We start from the raw sequence: 18,618 nt of genomic DNA, 5'->3' as shown, positions 1-18,618 counted from the left end.
ATGTTTTAGTGTAGATCATTCATATTTCCTTGCTAGCAGAGTGAACCTAATGCATCTTCTGAGTTGGCCACTCAGTTGTTGATCCTTAGGCATTTCTCACCCGAAAGGTGTTCGAGGAAATGCCCGAGACAACTCTTCCTAGCTTTTAGCATACTTTGCCAAAGACATTTGTTGTTAGAGGTGCTAAGATAGCCATTGGACTTGCTAGTTATGATTACTTTCATATTATTCAACCAAAGACATTTGATGTTTGGATTGTGTTAGTAAATGAACATTCATCTAGACATAGAGTTTGTTTAGGATTGTGTCTAAGCTTAAGGTTGATAGTTTGATTGATCGTTTGTCATCCTTAGTTTGAAACTTGATCACCCGAGGTCTAATCCCTATATCCATGAGTTCTCTTTTCCCATAGTTAAGAAAGTATCATTTAGTTATTCCTTTTAGTTAGTTATAGTTTACCCTTTTAAAAACCATTGGTTGCACTTTGATTAAGTGATTACTTGCATTCTCGGTGCTTTCATATCTCTCAGAACTGGTTCAACAATCATTTATACTACAACATTTGTGTTAGGAGCCTTGAAAACTCCTAACATCAGATATCAAATCTACCAAAAAGTTAAACTAGAAGATATTGTTTTTTTCTTCTTCTTTTAGTACGTACAATCTGTTAACTTTCACATAATCATACTATAATTAAGATGTTCTAACAAAAATACATCAAAATTAGCAAGAATGATGGTTGAAAGATTTTTTTTATGCATCCTTTTCTACTCGATCCACGGATTTAACTCTATCCACGAATTCAGAGCCTAACCATTTTGAGTGATCAATTAGTCCTTGGAATGTGGAAATGATCTAACTACTAAACATAATAATAATATGAACGTTATTAACTGGTTTGAAATCCAATGAAAATGTAACAGAAAATTCAGATTGGTCCATGCAGCTTAGAACAAATTGTTTATCCTTTTTTGGTCTAAAAATGGTAGTTTGTTTGGTTTGTTTCTTTATCCTTTTTCAAACAATTTCGCTACTTTCTCGTCCTTTAAAACCCGTAACCATTCACCACCTCTTCGTTCACTCATCTCTTTATCTTTTTATATCGTATATTCAAAGAGAAAAGGAAAATGTTTACAAGGCTGATCAGCTTCTTGGTTCTTACCGGTTTCTACGCCGGCTTTGGGACCGGTCAACCTCTTGTACCGGCTCTAATCATAATGGGAGATTCTGTTGTAGATGCCGGTAACAACAATCTTCGCCTTACCCTCGTCAAGGCCAACTTTCCTCCCTACGGACGCGACTTCTTAGCCCACACTGCCACCGGTCGTTTCTCTAACGGAAAACTCGCCATCGACTTTACCGGTTTGAACCAGCCTAAAATTATTTACATATATAATGGCTCATAGATGCCACAAATGCAATCGCATAATTTGTGAAAATATGTTTAGTCATTCCAGTGAATCTATGTTTAGTCATACGTTATGTTACTTGAAGACTTAATTTTTTTAATGATTCCGTCATTCCATTTTTTATTAATCCTATTTTTCTTTTTGAGAAAGGGCTTACTGATTTTTTATTAGTTATTTTGTTTTTTAGTTCTTTTGTTTTGTTTTTTAATTAATTAATTGATTTATATTATTTTGTAATTATTCATTTTATCAATTTTGGATCCATAATGTCTTACTCATCAATTCATATATCTTGTTTTTTTTTTTTGAGCAGCTGAGAATTTAGGGTTCACTTCTTACCCGGTGGCGTACCTTAGCCAAGATGCAGCAAATGAGACTAATTTGTTAACCGGAGCCAATTTCGCTTCTGGTGCTTCCGGTTATCACGACGGAACTTCCTTATTATACGTAATTAACTCTTTATTCTAAACTCGGTTAATAATTAGCTAACCCGAATGCTTTAACATTTTATGGTGTATCGTATGTTTTGTAGAACGCAATCAGCTTGACCCAACAAGTGGAAAACTACAAAGAGTACCAAAGCAAGGTGACAAGCATTGTAGGGAAAGACAAAGCCAACGAGATATTCAAAGGCGCGATTCATCTTCTTAGCACCGGATCCAGCGATTTTCTTCAAAGCTATTACATTAATCCTATCCTTAATGTGATAGTCACGCCTGATCGATTCTCAGATCGTCTCATGAGATTTTATTCAACCGTTATCCAAGTAACTAAAAACATTACCATAGTTTTTAATTATCCTAACGTAACGGTTTACTATGTATTCACCTTATACCAATATTTAAAAAATGTGCTTTATCTTTTTTTGCAGAATATGTATGATTTAGGTGCTAGAAGAATTGGAGTAACGTCGTTACCACCCTTGGGTTGTTTGCCAGCAGCGATAACGATGTTTGGTGGTATTGGGAGCAATACGTGCGTCGAAAGACTAAACCGGGACGCGGTCTCCTTCAATACCAAACTCAACAACACGTCTGTGAACCTAGCCAACAAGCTTCCTGGTCTAAAATTGGTCGTTTTTGACATTTATAATCCTCTATTGAACATGGTCATGAAGCCTGAAGAGAATGGTACGGTATTTTTGACATTCCTTTTGTGAAACCATACGATTTTTTCAAGAAATATCATAACTCTTCTCCTGATTTTATGAAATCCAACATTAGACTTTAGACGACCAACAGTAACATTCTTTTTCCATTATTTTTGTTCTTACTAAATATTTTCAAATATTTGTTTTTTGAATGTAGGGTTTTTTGAATCAAGAAGGGCGTGTTGTGGGACCGGAACAGTAGAAACTTCGTTTCTATGCAATGCATTATCGGTGGGTACATGTTCAAATGCTACCAGTTACGTGTTTTGGGACGGTTTTCATCCATCAGAAGCAGCCAATCGTGTTCTAGCCGACAATCTTCTTGGCCAAGGATTCTCTCTCATTTCCCAAACCTAAATTAAAAGATTCAAACAATTAAGATGACGTGACCAAAATGTATTATAGACTAATTAGCCTAAACAATGCATGCTTGCCTGCTTGTTTTCTTTTAGTCATTCGCATTCAATGTATTTACCATCTCATGTAAGAAAAATTCAAAATATAGTGATCCACTCAAAATATAGTGATCCACCAAATTATGCTTCCATAATCACTGCAAAATGTTTGTTTGACAAGCATTTTTGGTCAAATATATAGTAAATGTCAATATTTGTAAGCTTCCAACAATTTAGTCACCTGAAGTGAATTTCTTCATTACAATATCAAAATAGTTGGACAAAGAAGGTTTATCCATGGGCGCTCATTCATTCATGTCCACCGTTGGAGAGGTTTCTATGGGAGAAATATTCTAGCTCTTGAACCTTATTGATACAAAATGGAATTAGCTCTATGGAGCTTTTGTTATGCATAAATGTTAAGAGAAGGAAAAGCTTTTAGTAGTCTTCAATAAGCTAAGGGATTTGATATATATTTCATAGATGGGAATGTGTATAAACTCCTCACCGCAGCCTTGGTTACAAGAGGTGAAAGATAACACATTTGTATAATATGAAATCACTTGGAAAGAAATATGACATAATATTGGGCTACTTAACAATGGGTTGGGCATGTGGTTAATAATTTGTTGGGACGGGGTGGAAAGAGATAGAATTAAAAGGTTTGGGGTACACACAGGAAATAGAGAAAAGTTTGCATGTGAGAAGTAAAGAGAGAGTGGAAAGACGACGCTTGGCACGAGGAAGCAACCACTTATTACCAAATGTTATTCTACAATTCACCATCTTAAATTTCTCTTGATCTGCTGATAAAACTGAAAGCATAAAGGTAAATTAATTATATAAAAAACTTCTTTAATTTGATTCTTCGTCTTCTTCTTCATTCTTTATCATCTTCTTCTCATAAAAAAATTGAGAGAGAAAGAGAGATGGGAGATGAAGATGTTGATGGGAAGAGTAGAATGTCAGCATGTTCCTCGGCCGAACTCTTTCTTTTCATGGTTCCTCTTGTTCTCGTTTCTGGTTTCGCCTTTGTAAATATTGGTCCTAAATGTCCAACATCTTTCTTAACATCTTTGTCCACCACTCATATTTCTCCTCCTCTTCTTCTTTCTTCTCCATCTCTGCCTCCGGCCCCGGCACCGGCACCATCTCCACAGGCGGCGAAGGAAGTGTCTTTGCCAACATCAGCTTTATCGACTAAAGTGGAATCTGTTCAGGTTTGGGAAATTACTCAGGAATATCAAATTATTCTTTTCTTGTTTCTCCATCTTTGCATGTCTTTCTTCTTTTTTTTTATTCTGCGGCTTCTGCCTTTTTGTCTTTATCTATTTATTTTCTAATTTTACATTATACCAACAAATATTTTTTTTTAAGATTAGTATGTTTCAAATTACATGGTCAAACCACAGTCAACTGTTTAAAACCGCAAACTAATGAAACAAAAAGATAATAGAGAAATGTTCTATGATATGTGTGCGGTTGGGTGGTCTTAGATTTAAGTAATTAATCAATAACACATGTCAATTTTTAATTGTATTAAATTCCAAAAAAAAATTGTATTTCTTCCATGTGCATAATCATCTAATGAAAAAACTGATGTTGTTAACAGGGTGATAAAAATCGGACAATTCAATTGAACCCGATCAACATTACTTTGGTAAGTAATAACGTCACTTCTACGGCAGCGTCGGAACTAATGAAGAAAAGAGTTACTAAAAAAATAGACAAAATCGAATTCGAACTACAAAAGGCTCGAGTCGCCGTTAAAGCCGCTTCGATGGACGATCCCGTGGACGACCCGGACTATGTACCTATTGGTCCGATGTATTGGAATGCCAAGGTCTTTCATCGGTAAGTAGTAGTAGTATAATATTCTTTTTGCGCATGTTTTCAATTATAATTACTTTTTTTTAAGTAGTAGTACTAATTTTAATAATGATGTTTGAAGTTACAAAACATTTAGGTTCGCTTAGCGTTTATTGAACTAAAATAAAGGCTAACGGCTTAGAAATGAATTGATTCGTTTTCTAAGAGTTTATTTTAATTTAATTTTAAGTTAAACGGGTCGGAGCTTTGAATCGTAATTAATGCTGGAGAATATGAAGTTATTATTGTTCTTTACCAAAAGTGATGTTGGAAATATGGCATGGAGATTTGTAGTACTACCTCCGGTTCCTAAAAGTAACATGGTTTAGATTTGTTTCTTGTTCCACAAAGATAAATTTTCTATATTGTTAAGATACTTTTTTATACTTGTAAGGAACATTAATTGAGAATATTTGAATTGATTAAATTTCATTGGTGAAAAGTTATTGGAAAATGTAGAATAAAGTAAAAAATAAATTAAATTATAAATATTTATTAAATTCTTAATAAGCGTGCACTACTCTAGAAAATCTTACTTTAAGGAACAGAGAGATTATTAAATTTGAATATCACGTCTTAAATTTCTATCTTGATATATAATTGTTGATGTTATTTGGAACATTTATGAGAATAGTACAGTAGTAGATGATTTGCTCCATATCATTTCATGATTGTATGTCTAGATCATTTCACTTTAAAGAACTTTTTATCCTACCACAGAATTAATGGGAAAACCTACATTTGAAAAAAATACTAAAATTGAAGATTATGACAACTAGATGTGTGCAGTATGTACTAATACATATGAACCTTGGTGATGAAATTATTACCTACCTTATATAATTTGTTATTATTCTATTTTTTGCGGTACTATATTAAATGCTTAAGACAAGAAAAGTATCAAATACCTTGATTTTTTCTTGGGACTAAACTAGTAAATTCAAGAGATTCAATATTGGCCCAATTGTATGGTTTAGCAGAATAAGGTAGCGGCTTTTTTTTTAAAGAAATGATGTTGAAAACTATGACGTAGACTGCACAAGACAGTTGATACGAGACGACTGTCGGTTTGCGTACTATAGATGTTGATAAATACGATTTTTATATACAGATTCTTGCTGAAGTAGATAATGGCAGTGTCTTTTTGGCATGACTATTTCTCCTAACATGACCACGACGTGCTAATGTTTTTTATCGTCTTATTTGTATTGAATTGCTTAGGAGCTACTTGGAGATGGAGAAACAATTCAAGATATTCGTGTACAAAGAAGGTGAGCCACCGTTGTTCCACGATGGTCCATGCAAAAGCATATACTCTATGGAAGGAAATTTCATCTACGAGATGGAAAGGGATACCCATTTCCGTACCAATAATCCGGACAAGGCCCACGCCTTTTATTTACCTCTCAGTGTCGTCAAGATGGTAAGATATGTGTATCAACGCGACTCCCACGATTTTGGCCCCATCCGAAGAACCGTGAGGGATTACATCGATCTTGTTAGCGATAGGTATCCTTATTGGAACCGTAGCATCGGAGCTGACCATTTCATACTCTCTTGCCATGACTGGGTACACTAGCACGTGACTTTACTGAGTGTATATATATCATTTGGTTAGTTATTACCGTTATAATCTTGGACTTTTTTTGGTATAGGGTCCTGAGGCTAGCTTTTCTCATCCACATTTAGGACAAAACTCGATCCGAGCTCTATGCAATGCCAACACGTCTGAGAGATTCAAACCGAGAAAAGATGTCTCCATACCAGAGATCAACCTACGGACCGGTTCCTTAAAAGGATTAGTCGGTGGCCCATCACCTTCTGTACGTCCCATCCTTGCCTTCTTCGCGGGAGGTGTACACGGACCGGTAAGGCCGGTCTTGCTCCAACATTGGGAGAACAAAGACAATGACATTAGAGTGCACAAGTATCTCCCTAAAGGAACGTCTTATCCAGACATGATGCGGAGCAGCAAGTTCTGCTTATGTCCGAGCGGCTACGAGGTTGCGAGCCCTAGGATCGTCGAGGCGCTTTACTCGGGATGCGTTCCGGTTTTGATAAACTCAGGGTACGTCCCACCTTTCAGCGATGTGTTGAATTGGAGATCGTTCTCGGTGATCGTTTCCGTGGAGGACATACCAAAGTTGAAGACGATCTTGACGTCCATATCGCCTAGACAGTATCTAAAGATGTACCGGAGAGTGTTGAAGGTAAGGAGGCATTTTGAGGTGAATTCTCCGGCTAAGAGGTTTGATGTGTTTCATATGATTCTTCATTCAATATGGGTAAGGAGATTGAATGTGAGGATACGTGAGGTGTAAGTTATGGGTTGGTTTGTAGATTTTTGTTTGTTTGGGTTGTGAAATGAAAAGTCCGGGAAATTGGTCCTGTATAAATAATAACTTCTCTTCTTTAAATCTGTAATAAACAAATAATGCATCGTTTGTTTCGTATTTCTTATTTTATTTATCTAGAAATTAATCAAAGAATCAGTATGAAAATTTGTTGATTCATTGAAGAACCGTGACTATTGATCAGATAATTAGGTGGAATGTTGGTGTTTATTCTGTTAATTAATTAATTTAGAGTTTACATTACATATAGATGAAGTTTGGGCGTGGGCTCAACTTTTTTTTTTGTCACGTGAAAACTTAGATTAATAATAAAGCAGAGTGGGCCTGGCCCAAGTAATCTAACACAAAGGGTTGTTAGCCCCGGAAACGAAAAGACGAAGAGCCGAGAGCCGATTTGGCTAAGGAATGTGAGATAACATTCTCAACACGCACTAGTTTTTCTGTAAATCTATTTTTCTGTAAATCTATAATCAAGAAACTGACCTTTAAATGGGCGAAAACCAGAAAGCACTAGTTTTTCTGTAAATCAATGAGAACTGGATGGATTCCTCAATGGGTTTAAGTTTCTTGCTTAAATTAGGGTTCCACTTGTGTATAAAAAAAAATGAAGCAAAGAAGCCCGAAGTTGCATGCAGCCAAAGCAAGAGAAAACACAAAGGCAAAAGCAACTTTCAAATAAAGATACCATGGAATGAATATATTGATCAGCGTGAGACACAAGAACGTTACATTTATGTTTTAAGATCGTACAATGAGCAAAAGCTTGTCTCTTAGTTGCAACACCACATGATTAATCAAAATAATCAACATATTGTATAAACCTAGGGTTTTCTCTCTAACCCTCTCCGCCGCCAAGTCTTCATTCGGTAGTTCTCCGCCTCTCCGGTGTCTATCGCTCCTCGACGGCAGCGCCGGAGAGGATTCTCGTCTTCTTCTCCTTTGTTTTGATTTAGATGTTGCGTGTTCTATGAAGTTTTTCAGATTTTGGATCTTATTGGTGGGATAGCTATTACAGATCCCGCACGCGACTCCATCGCATTCATGACTGATCAAGGCTATGCTGGTTCATTGTCTCTTCAGCTTTTGGACAGGTGTTGGTTGGGGGTCGGATTTGAGGTTCTCAATGGCCTTTATCTTCCTCCCATCTCAGTTCGTATGCTTTGATCAATGGTGTTCCGTTGTGGGTTTTCTACTTTTTTTATTATCCTTATGGTGTTGTTCCTCTTTGCTTGTTTGAGTCTTCTGACGGTTCCACAGAGATGATGCAGTCAGTCTTCGTTGATGTGACTGTTTGGTTGGTTGGTTTGCATTCTTCCGGTTCCGTTACAGCTCCTCGCTTGGTCAAGCATCTTATCACGGTCCTGTGCTGGCCTCTTTCGGTTTGACTCCTGCATAGTTCGAGCGTTTTCGACGTTCTGCGTCAACCCGTTTGTGTTACCTTTGGTTATGTTTCTTGGAGTTGTTCTGCCTCCCTAATGATTACAATATCATATTGGTGTCTTGGTTATAGCTCTCCATAACGAAATCACGTGGCAATGGACCTATATTGTAGGCAATGCATCTGAGTGGGTAGATCACTTCATCGTGTGTGACACTGCAATAGCTCGAGCTTGGGCTATGCTCTTCTAAAACTCATTGAATGCTTCTCGTTGATCCTCACTTTCTGTTACTGATGAGGTCTTCTCTTTGACTCCTTCGAGTTTCTTTGTTATAAGATGCCTACTGGTATCTTGATTTTCTGCAACTCTGGTGTTTTTTGCATTTGTTTTTGTTAGCCTTTGGCTATGTAAGAATTACGAACCTTACTGTTGATTTAATATTACACAAAGCGTTAAAAAAAAATAGTTGCAACACCACTTGAAAGTACCATGACTAGTCTAAAGCTCTCTGTCTCTAAGATCAGCAGCAGCTATCACGGGTAAGGCAGCCAGCAAGAGGAAGCGACAACCATCTGATTATTGTATTGATCAGTGCCGTACACTTTAGTGGTCATCACAGATGGAATCTCCGTCGTGTCTTCCCCACTGGTCACACCGCAGATCTGCTTCTTGATTAGTCCATGGTCTCTTAGTATAGCTCTCAGCTTCTTCACCTGCGTTACAAACAATTTTTGGGAGGGGTTTCTCTGATTGAATCAAGAACTAAAGGGATAAAAAAAAACGGATAGTTTAATTAGACCCCATTATTTTAAATGAGTGCAATATTGTACACAGACCTCCTCATGTAGCATCTGCTTCTCTCTAGAAACGACATCGTACTCTTGCCTAAGCGAATCGTAGAGCTGCTCGAGTTGCTTTGCCTTCCAGCGTGCACGGCGGTTCTGGAACCAAACCGCTATCTGACGTGGCTGCAAACCAAGCTCTCTTGACAGCTTCAGCTTCCTGTCTGAATCTAGTTTGATCTCATCTTGAAAACTCCGTTCAAGTGAAGCTAATTGTCCACTCGTTAGTCTCTTCTTTTTTGTTATCTCGTTGTTGTTGCTTGGTAATCGGTACGCATTAATGATCTTGTCTGGTTCAGGTACAGAGATAACCGGTCCGGTTTGCGTATCGGCAGGCGTGTATGAATTTCCTGCTGTAACACAAACAGTATTATTTTTTAGCAAACGCCTAGCTAGAAAAAGTTCGGAATAAACATTGATAAAAAAAGTTTCCGTGTTTTTTTTTATAAAAGTGAACATAAACGAGTCTCAACTTTTCAGAAGTGACGTTTTAGCTTCATAGAATTTGGATCCCAAGGAAAAGTTTGGATCCCAAGAAAAGGGAAAAAAAAACCCGTAAAATCTTCTTTTTTTGTAGAGTGAAGATAAGAACATCTTAACTTCTCATCTCAGTTGTTAGAAAAAAACTTATCATCTCAGAAGAGTAACGTTTTTAGGTGGCATATCTCAAGGCTTTGGAATGATGCCTGCGAACACGTTCTCAAATAATTCGTAGGAATAGTGCTTAAGATTACTTGAAAAACACTTGAAAGTGTGAGAAAATCAAGTTTTTTCTACTTACATGGATTTGTTGTGACAAAACAAAGTTAATGGATCCGACCAAAAAATCAAAGTTAATGCATGGATTTGTCAAACGCGAGACTAAACTAGCACTTACAATACAGACCTACGTCTTGGTAAATATACAAGGATTTAAAACCTTACCCCAATAGAACAACGCCACAAAGAGATAAGACCATGAATATAATCAAGTTAAAACTCTATAGAATCGAAAGCATATAAATATACAGTTTGAAATGTATATATATTTGTACATCAGTATATATACCTGCATAAGGATCATAGTTGAAGCTATGTAGTGAGTTAAAGGAGCTCGACTCCGGCCATGTCGGCGGCATAAAAGCAACTCTCATGTTTTCTAAGTTGTTTGTCGTTGACCATTCCATTTCTTTTATTTTCTTATTCGTTCTTGTGAATCTTAATATAAGAGGATATGAGAGATAAGTAAAAAGTATGAAAGTTGTAGGATCTAATATAGTGGAGAAACTGACGAAAAGAAAATTAGGGTTTTATTGGACCACAAGACAAGAGTAAGAGAGGCGTGACAAGAAGGTTCTCTTCTATACACTTTGTCTTTTGGAGGTGCAACAAAGTTTTTTTTTTTTTTTTTTTTTTTAATCCAGGTATCCCACCGCGTCCAACCGGAACTGGAGGGTCCTGCCGGCCAAACGGAAACCATGTTAAATCCGCTGTGGCCGGACCTCGAACTCGTGATGGCGGACACCTCAACCGAGGTTCCTATACCACCAGACCACGAGGTCCGGTTAGGTGCAACAAAGTTTGAGAGCATGCAGCGTTCAAAGCAAGATATTTATAATTGGGATATGCATCTAGAGGGATATATAGAGATATATAGAGATATAGTGATGGAAAGAGAGCGAGAGGTGTGTGTACTATTCTGTGAGGATTTTCATCTAATAAGGGAGCAACCCAATAGTGCTTTTTTTTGGAATTTAAAGATGGAAAAGGATAGTGTGATATAATTTTGTCTTACTTGCACATCATCAGTCATCATCCATCATCTCTCTAACATTAATATAGGTTGACATATTTTGTTGTATCCCAGGAATTTTAAATATTTCGTCCAGCTATTTTTTTGTCGTCTGAATTACATATTTTCTTTATATTAAGAAATTATAAACATACAAATATCATCGTTTACAAGTATTGTTACAAGCTTAAACACAATGTGAACCAACCAACACAGTTTGGAATTTTTGAGGTCATGTGCGAGATTTAAGAGAATTTTTATTTTACTTAAAAAGGATAAGAGGTTCTCTTAATATAATTCATAAAAATATCTTATATATTAAAACAGAAGTCACAACCTTGATTCATGTGTGATTTTTTTAAATAGACTTAATAGATATATTCCTATAAAGTCATGTTACATATAGTATCTTATCTTATCATTTAAATTTTGGGCCTATCAGAAATTTTTATTCGGCTATTCATAATTGGATTTAAACAATAGATGATCCATTAGATTTATAGATAGTATAAATTGATATAATTTAATGTTGTAATACTATACCTCCATATGTTAAATATTTAAATATTTGTCGATGTTAACTTTTAAAATTATAAAGATTTTTTTTTAAATGACAAAAATCATATTATCTAGCAATGATTAATCTTTACTACCTTAAACCAATGAAAATAAATTTTAAACTATATATTTTATTTTAAAAATTAAAAAAAAAACTAAATGGTTAATTATTTACTCGATAATATAAATCTACGAAACGAAAAAATATTTTCTTAAAAACTTTCTAAATTTGTGAAATGTTACAATATCTTTGAATATGACAATAAAATAATATTTTACTAATCTTTATATATATAGTTATGATTTTAATAATGAAATAATAATCCGAAAATATATATATAGAAGAAGATACAAATGCATGTGAAAGTTTGAAACAATCTATTCAGTGAATAAAATATACCGTAAACTTATTATATTTTAAAAATAGATAGACATATATATATATTATAATATATACCAATTTAGAATTGAAAACAAAATATTTATATAAAAATAAATGAAAACAAAAATCTGCGCGGTTGCGCGGACAAAATCTAGTAGATATTTTTACAATCCTAACCGTGTGTGAGTGCACCAAAAAAGAGGATTGTATAAAACCAATAAATGGTAATTCACATTCCGTCTGGACTAAATATATATAACGGATTTTCTATAGTTTGAACTTTTTAACATTTACAAAACCCCAATTGTGAGCATTAACATCAAAACCACCGTCTCATTGGACTGATTTTTATAGACGTGGAAAATAAATGATGTAGAAGAAAGGAAAAATGAATGAACATTTTTGAGCTTTTATATATTAAATCTATTGACATAGGTGGGGATGTTTATTTTTGTCAAAGTTAAGCTTGAAGTATGTGAAAGAGAAAGAGTGAACAAGGATAAATGGTCCCAAAAACTCCAGAAAACTGACAATGTAGTTCCCCTCCTTTGGCTATGCCTCCATTCTTGGTATATATATATATGTGTGTGTGTATGTGCGAGCGCGCTTGTGCTTGAATTACTACATTAATATGCAAAAGTTGTCACTAGTGGCAAATTCATAATGACCATAACCATTTATATGTGCAGTAACCTGTATAGAGTATAGGGTGAGGCCAAAAGCTACCTTTGAAAGCTAAGAATCAACACAGAGAGCTAAGTAGATCATATATATATATATATATAAAGAGTGCGATATGACCAATAAAAGCCAAAACAAAGAACAAGTTAATTTGAAAACTAAGTCTCATTGTCCTCATCTACTGTGTACTCCTCTTTCTCTCTTTACCCCCACATTCTTTTATTAACTTGAAGTTATACACACAATCTCTCTCTCTCTCATATTCAATTGCCACTCAACAAATAGTTGATGTGTAACAGTGTAATAGAGAGAGCTAGAGGTGAAGAGGAAGGAATCTTTTTGTATGTTAAAAGCAGATAGGGCTGAACGAATTGATGATAAGTAATGAGTTTTAAAACTAACGACATTGTATAAGAGAAAGGGAAGCTTTTGAGCCTAAACTCTTGAAAGAGATGAGACATCACAATTTTCAGAGTGTTTGATTTTGTTTTATTTTTTGAGAAATTTAAATGGATTTAGATGACTGCATTCATTGTAAAGGATTCTTTTGATAACTACTTACCATAGTCTCTTTTTCTTTATGAAATTCTACTATTTCAGCCAATGTTTTTAAACCCGACCCGGACACTGAACCGGACGATTTACCGGATCGCTGGATCACTGGGTCGACCGCGGGCGAACCGCGGGTTAATAAATGAATTAATTTTATTATATAATAATATATCAGCTATGTAAATAAAAATATAAAAACTAAAGTTTAATATTTTCTAAATGTTTTTATAAACATAAAATAATAGTTTGGATATGTATATTTTTATGTTTAATAACATTCAGAAAATACTTAACTTTAATTTCTATATTTTTATTTTCATTTGATATACAAAATATCAAAAAATAGTTTAGACTATTTATAATTTTGTCTAACAAGGTAAGAGTTATGACATCTACAAAAATCAAGACATAAAATTTATAAATATTTAAATGTTTAATGTGAATAATAAATTAAATTTCAAATACAAAATAAACCAAAAGTAAAAAATCATTATAATAAATTATCAATAACGGAAATAAATAAACACTAAATCACATCAACTAGTTTTGGTTTTCTCTACCATCATTCATTTTATTTTCTTCAAGTGAAATAGTGAAATCTTCATTAAAATCTAAAAATCACAAATATAAAACTGAAAAGGAAAAACCTAACTTTTTTTTGTCAGTATATAACTTCTTAATTATAATTAAAAATTAAAAAAAGAAGTAAAAATTATTTATTGGTTCAACCAGTGGTTCAACCGGTATCGGGTTCCGGATTCTACTGGGTTTTTGTGGGTTTTCGTGGGTTTTTGCGGATTTCTAAATATTGAGTTTTTCACAAAACTCAAACCGAATTTTTTCTGGGTTGCCGGGTTTACCAGTCCAACTGCGGGTCCGGATCGGGTTTCAAAACACTGATTTCAGCTAAAGACCCTTCATAAAAGTCTTCGATCTAGACTAAAAGTAAGATGTGTTTTCAAAACTCAAAATAATAATGTTCTTTGTGTGTTTATACTCATATATGGTGTCTTTTTAATATTATGTATGGATTGGAGAAACACAATCTAGTTACTCGTGAATTGTATGATATGATCGCCAATCCTTTCAACTTTTATGTATCATTATATATTCACCTATGAACATATAAAGATATTTTTATTTATTCAAGTATATCTATACTATTAAAGCAGAATCCTATTGTCCTTTTTATCTTATCCTGCCCTTTTATTTACTAACATTGCATGTTTCATTAAGGGCAATCAAGTAATATTAATAACACATCTATATTGGGCTATTTTTTTGGATCAAGCCCACTGTCCACATCAGATTTTTCTTGGGCCATTTGGACCGATTAAGAAATCAGATCCAATTCTCACATTTTTTTTTCCTTTGGGCCATTGAGTCCAAGTTCAAATAAATTTTTTTCCAACCATTCTTAATTATTTTTTTTTTCTTTTCTTAATATAATTTAAGCATTCATAAAAAAAAATTGATTTTTTCATTGAAAAGTATAAATCTTTATTAAAAGTATATAATTATTTTTATTAAAAATATTAACCACATAATAAAATTAATTTATCAGAGTTATACCAACTTAATTCATTAAAGAAATAAAGTTTAATTTTTAAACATAAATAGTCATTTAAAGAAATGAAACACGATAAAGAAATATAAAAAATTTAAGTCTTTTATAAAATAAAACACAAATATATGAAATATGGCATTTACTAAATATTTGTCAATTGAAAAAAAAAAAAATGAACCCGCGCTTTCAAAGCGCGGGTCAAAATCTAGTCTTATATATTAAAACAGAAGTCACAACTTTGATTCATGTGTGATTTTTATAAAAATAGACCTAATGGACTTATTCCTATAAAGTCATGTTACATTTAATCTCTAATCTTATCATTTAAATTTTCGGTCTACCACAAATTTTTATTGGGCTATTAATAATTGGATTTAAACAATATGATCTATTGGATTTATAGATAGTATAAATTAAATAGATATAATTTAATGTTGTAATACTATACATCCATATGTTAATTATTTAAATATTTGTCGATGTTAAATTTTAAAATTATGAAGATTTTTTTTAAATAACAAAAATCATATTATCTAATAATGATTAATCCTTACTACCTTAAACCAATGAATTTTTTTTTTTAAACTATAAGGGTTATTTTAAAAATTAAACAAAAACTAAATGCTTAATTATTTACTCGATAATATAAATCTGTGAAGCGAAAAGTTTAATTTCTTAAAAACTTTCTAAATTTGTGAAATATTACAATATTTATGAATATGACAATAAAACAATATTTTATTAATCTTTATATATATAGTTACAATTTTAATAATGAAATAATAATCCAAAAATATATATATGGAAGAAGATATAAATACATGTGAAAGTTTGAAACAATCTATTCAATGAAAAAATATACCGTAAACTTATTATGTTTTAAAAATTGATAGACACATATATATTATAATATATACCAATTTAGAATTGAAAACAAAACCCGCGCGGTTGCGCGGATCGAGATCTAGTTTTAATTGAAACTAAAGACTAGCGGCTCTTAATTTTTCCATATAATAAATGATATATTTATTTTTTTTGTAAAATGTTAAATATTATTACCAGTTTTCAATTTTTGACAGAAGTTATAATAGATGACTAGTAGCAGAAAAAATAAATAACACCACCACACAAGACACACTACAGACAGCAACAAAGGATCAGACCGAACAACAACGCAGCGCAAGCGTTCAAACAGAGCAATAGCGAGACGAGGACAGACCTTACAACTCCAGAACTAGATAGAACATCGACTAGTTGCCGCGAGCTACCGAGAGAAGGGCACCCTCAAACCCTGAATACTACGGTCCTACAGTTTCCAACCGACAACCTAGAGCGAACTAAAACGAAGAATCCAACCACGGACCCAGAGCAAGCTTGATAAAATAAACCACTGGTGGTACGAGGAAGAGTCGAAGACCGACGATGCCGTCGTTCACTAGTTTGCGCCGGAAATTACCGCCTCCAATAAATGATACTCCCTCCGTTCCTAAAAGATTCATGTTTTATAACAAAAAATTGTTTCAAAAAGATACATTTTTTACATTTTCAATACATTAATTAATGAAAAGTTGTACTTTTCAAAAAATTCAATTGTGTTTAATAAAATATCATTGGTTAAAAGTTATTGGGAATAGTTAATTAAGAAAAATAATATATTGAAAAATACAATTTTATATGTTTTTTTAATAAGTATAAAACAACTATAACATACATCTTTTAGAAACAGAAAGAGTATTAAAAACCAGAAGATAATCTATTGGGTTCATGATAACGGTTTCTTCATACAAAATTATATTACAGAAGAAGAACAAACACAGAGTTCTTTTAACAAAAAAAAAAGAAAAAAAAACACAGACAAAATAAAAATTTACTATATAAATATGGTCATGGAAATTAAATAATATCCGCTCAAAAACCTTTAACAGTCTCATGCATGCATTAGAAAAAGATAAGAAAAACAGCGAGACAGGCTTAAAAACTCAGATATTAAAAGGAGAACCCAACCCGTTCAGAGACCAACTAGTTTTTGGGACTTTCCAGAAATACTTTTATTACTCTAAAATTATTTATTTTATTACGTAATACTGTATCAGTACAAGTGGGTTTTAAAGTTTTTGCACATGGATAAAGAAAATGCAAATTTCTATAAAATTTACATTGGTTACATAAAAATATCATTAATTGAAACTAGTTTAATCAATAAATAAAAAAAACTGTATTTTATAATTAGTCACATTAAATTAGAATAGCGAGAACATCATTTAGGAACAAAAAAATTTTTTTTAACGGATGGAGTATTTTATTACCCATTAGTTACTACGATCGGTAATCAATAAAAAGGTCCCCACTCTTCTTGGAGCTAAACGTTACTTGTCACATGGATGCTTTATATAGGGTCAGAAGATCCTAGAGACTATATATATAACACTGTTTGCTAAACTTTCTAACATTTTATACACTTGAAATTTCACAAATTATTTTTAACAACTAAAACTTAAACTGCTCATAAAATATAATACTTTTAGTTACTAGATTCAAGTGATTAGAATCTACTGGTTAATTTATACGTAAAGTATAAAAGAAATATAAGATTGATCATATTATCAATATATAAGCCATAAATTATATATAGAATATACTAATTCCTAATTTTAATTAGAAGATCCCTTAATATATACAAAGACTAATTCCTAATTTTAATTAGAAGATCCCTTAATATATACAAAGACATGTTTTTTCACGTACGTTGATCATGATAATTAATTTGTTTCTTACTACATGCACATGATCATTCACTAATTACTACACTCACAAGATATAAACTAATATCTTTTATACCTCCAATGAGTAACGATACGTGGAAAGGTACAGTATTATGAAGATTCTATAGATGAATATAATAGTGAACTTTGTAATAAATAAAACATGCATATATACAGCAGTGAACTTTGTAAGAAAAAATCAAAATAATTAACAGTGAAGTTGGTACAGCACCTCCCTTTACTAGTGGTTTCAATTCGTAATACGTAAGAATTGAATCCCGCCTTTAAAGTCAGACACTAAATAAGACTGTGCACAACTTAATTGTTCCTATACAAATTCATTGTGTCTAGAAAATTTACCAGACATATATAGTAAAAAAGGGGGGAACAAGTTCCATAAGACTAACCCACTTATACATTGAATATTTATTAACGAAGTCACAAATATATTAAACTATTCTTGTAATAAATTGATGGATAAAATTTTGGATCTAAATAATTATGACAAAGCTATAGTAAAGCATTTAACATGCTAACATATATTGATGATAAATAATAGGTAAAGAAGTTATTCCTCCACGAGAATTATCGTATAATATCGTATGTTTTTCAAACTACGACCAAGTTCTATATACATCTGAATTTAAAGTTTAAAATATGTATCTCCACATATTGGAAGATCAAAACATTAAACCCTCCAAAGTTAAAGTTTGAAACTCCATAACCCATATATATACTTTAACTACAGTTTAAAGATAGTTACAAACCAACAAAATGAACATTTTGGAAAGGCCATTTGAAGAATCAGAGTAAATAAATTTGCAGTAATTTACTTAGATAGCAAATTCGAAATCCATAGGATATGAAGACTGACAAAATGGTTTGTAGGAAGAAACACACAGATATTCAATTACATATAGAAAGAATAAAAATAAAAACGAGAATGA

At 32.9% G+C, this 18,618-nt stretch overlaps 3 protein-coding genes across 3 annotated transcripts; 2 read left to right on the top strand and 1 right to left on the bottom strand.

Annotated features, from left to right (window-relative positions):
- The first annotated feature begins 1,085 nt into the window (after positions 1-1,085).
- On the top strand, positions 1,086-2,987 carry LOC106333647 (GDSL esterase/lipase At5g03810-like). Its single transcript, XM_013772067.1, has 5 exons — positions 1,086-1,362; positions 1,723-1,856; positions 1,942-2,175; positions 2,281-2,539; positions 2,717-2,987. The coding sequence occupies exons 1-5, from the start codon at positions 1,128-1,130 to the stop codon at positions 2,914-2,916; spliced, it is 1,062 nt and encodes a 353-aa protein (XP_013627521.1). The 5' UTR covers positions 1,086-1,127; the 3' UTR covers positions 2,917-2,987.
- An 819-nt stretch (positions 2,988-3,806) lies between these two features.
- On the top strand, positions 3,807-7,255 carry LOC106332530 (probable glycosyltransferase At5g03795). The gene is made up of 4 exons (XM_013770998.1): positions 3,807-4,174; positions 4,567-4,808; positions 6,045-6,393; positions 6,479-7,255. Exons 1-4 carry the CDS (start codon positions 3,884-3,886, stop codon positions 7,142-7,144), a joined length of 1,548 nt encoding a protein of 515 aa, XP_013626452.1. The 5' UTR covers positions 3,807-3,883; the 3' UTR covers positions 7,145-7,255.
- Positions 7,256-9,089: 1,834 nt separating this feature from the next.
- Positions 9,090-10,595, bottom strand: LOC106334101 (putative homeobox-leucine zipper protein ATHB-51). Its single transcript, XM_013772447.1, has 3 exons — positions 10,447-10,595; positions 9,393-9,751; positions 9,090-9,269 (listed from the first exon to the last, which is right to left on the bottom strand). The coding sequence occupies exons 1-3, from the start codon at positions 10,562-10,564 to the stop codon at positions 9,090-9,092; spliced, it is 657 nt and encodes a 218-aa protein (XP_013627901.1). The 5' UTR covers positions 10,565-10,595.
- Between the last annotated feature and the right edge of the window lie 8,023 nt (positions 10,596-18,618).

This window comes from Brassica oleracea, chromosome C3 (genome assembly GCF_000695525.1).
Source record: "Brassica oleracea var. oleracea cultivar TO1000 chromosome C3, BOL, whole genome shotgun sequence".
In the NCBI taxonomy this organism is placed as follows: domain Eukaryota; kingdom Viridiplantae; phylum Streptophyta; class Magnoliopsida; order Brassicales; family Brassicaceae; genus Brassica; species Brassica oleracea.
This window is presented reverse-complemented; position numbering and strand designations above follow the sequence as displayed.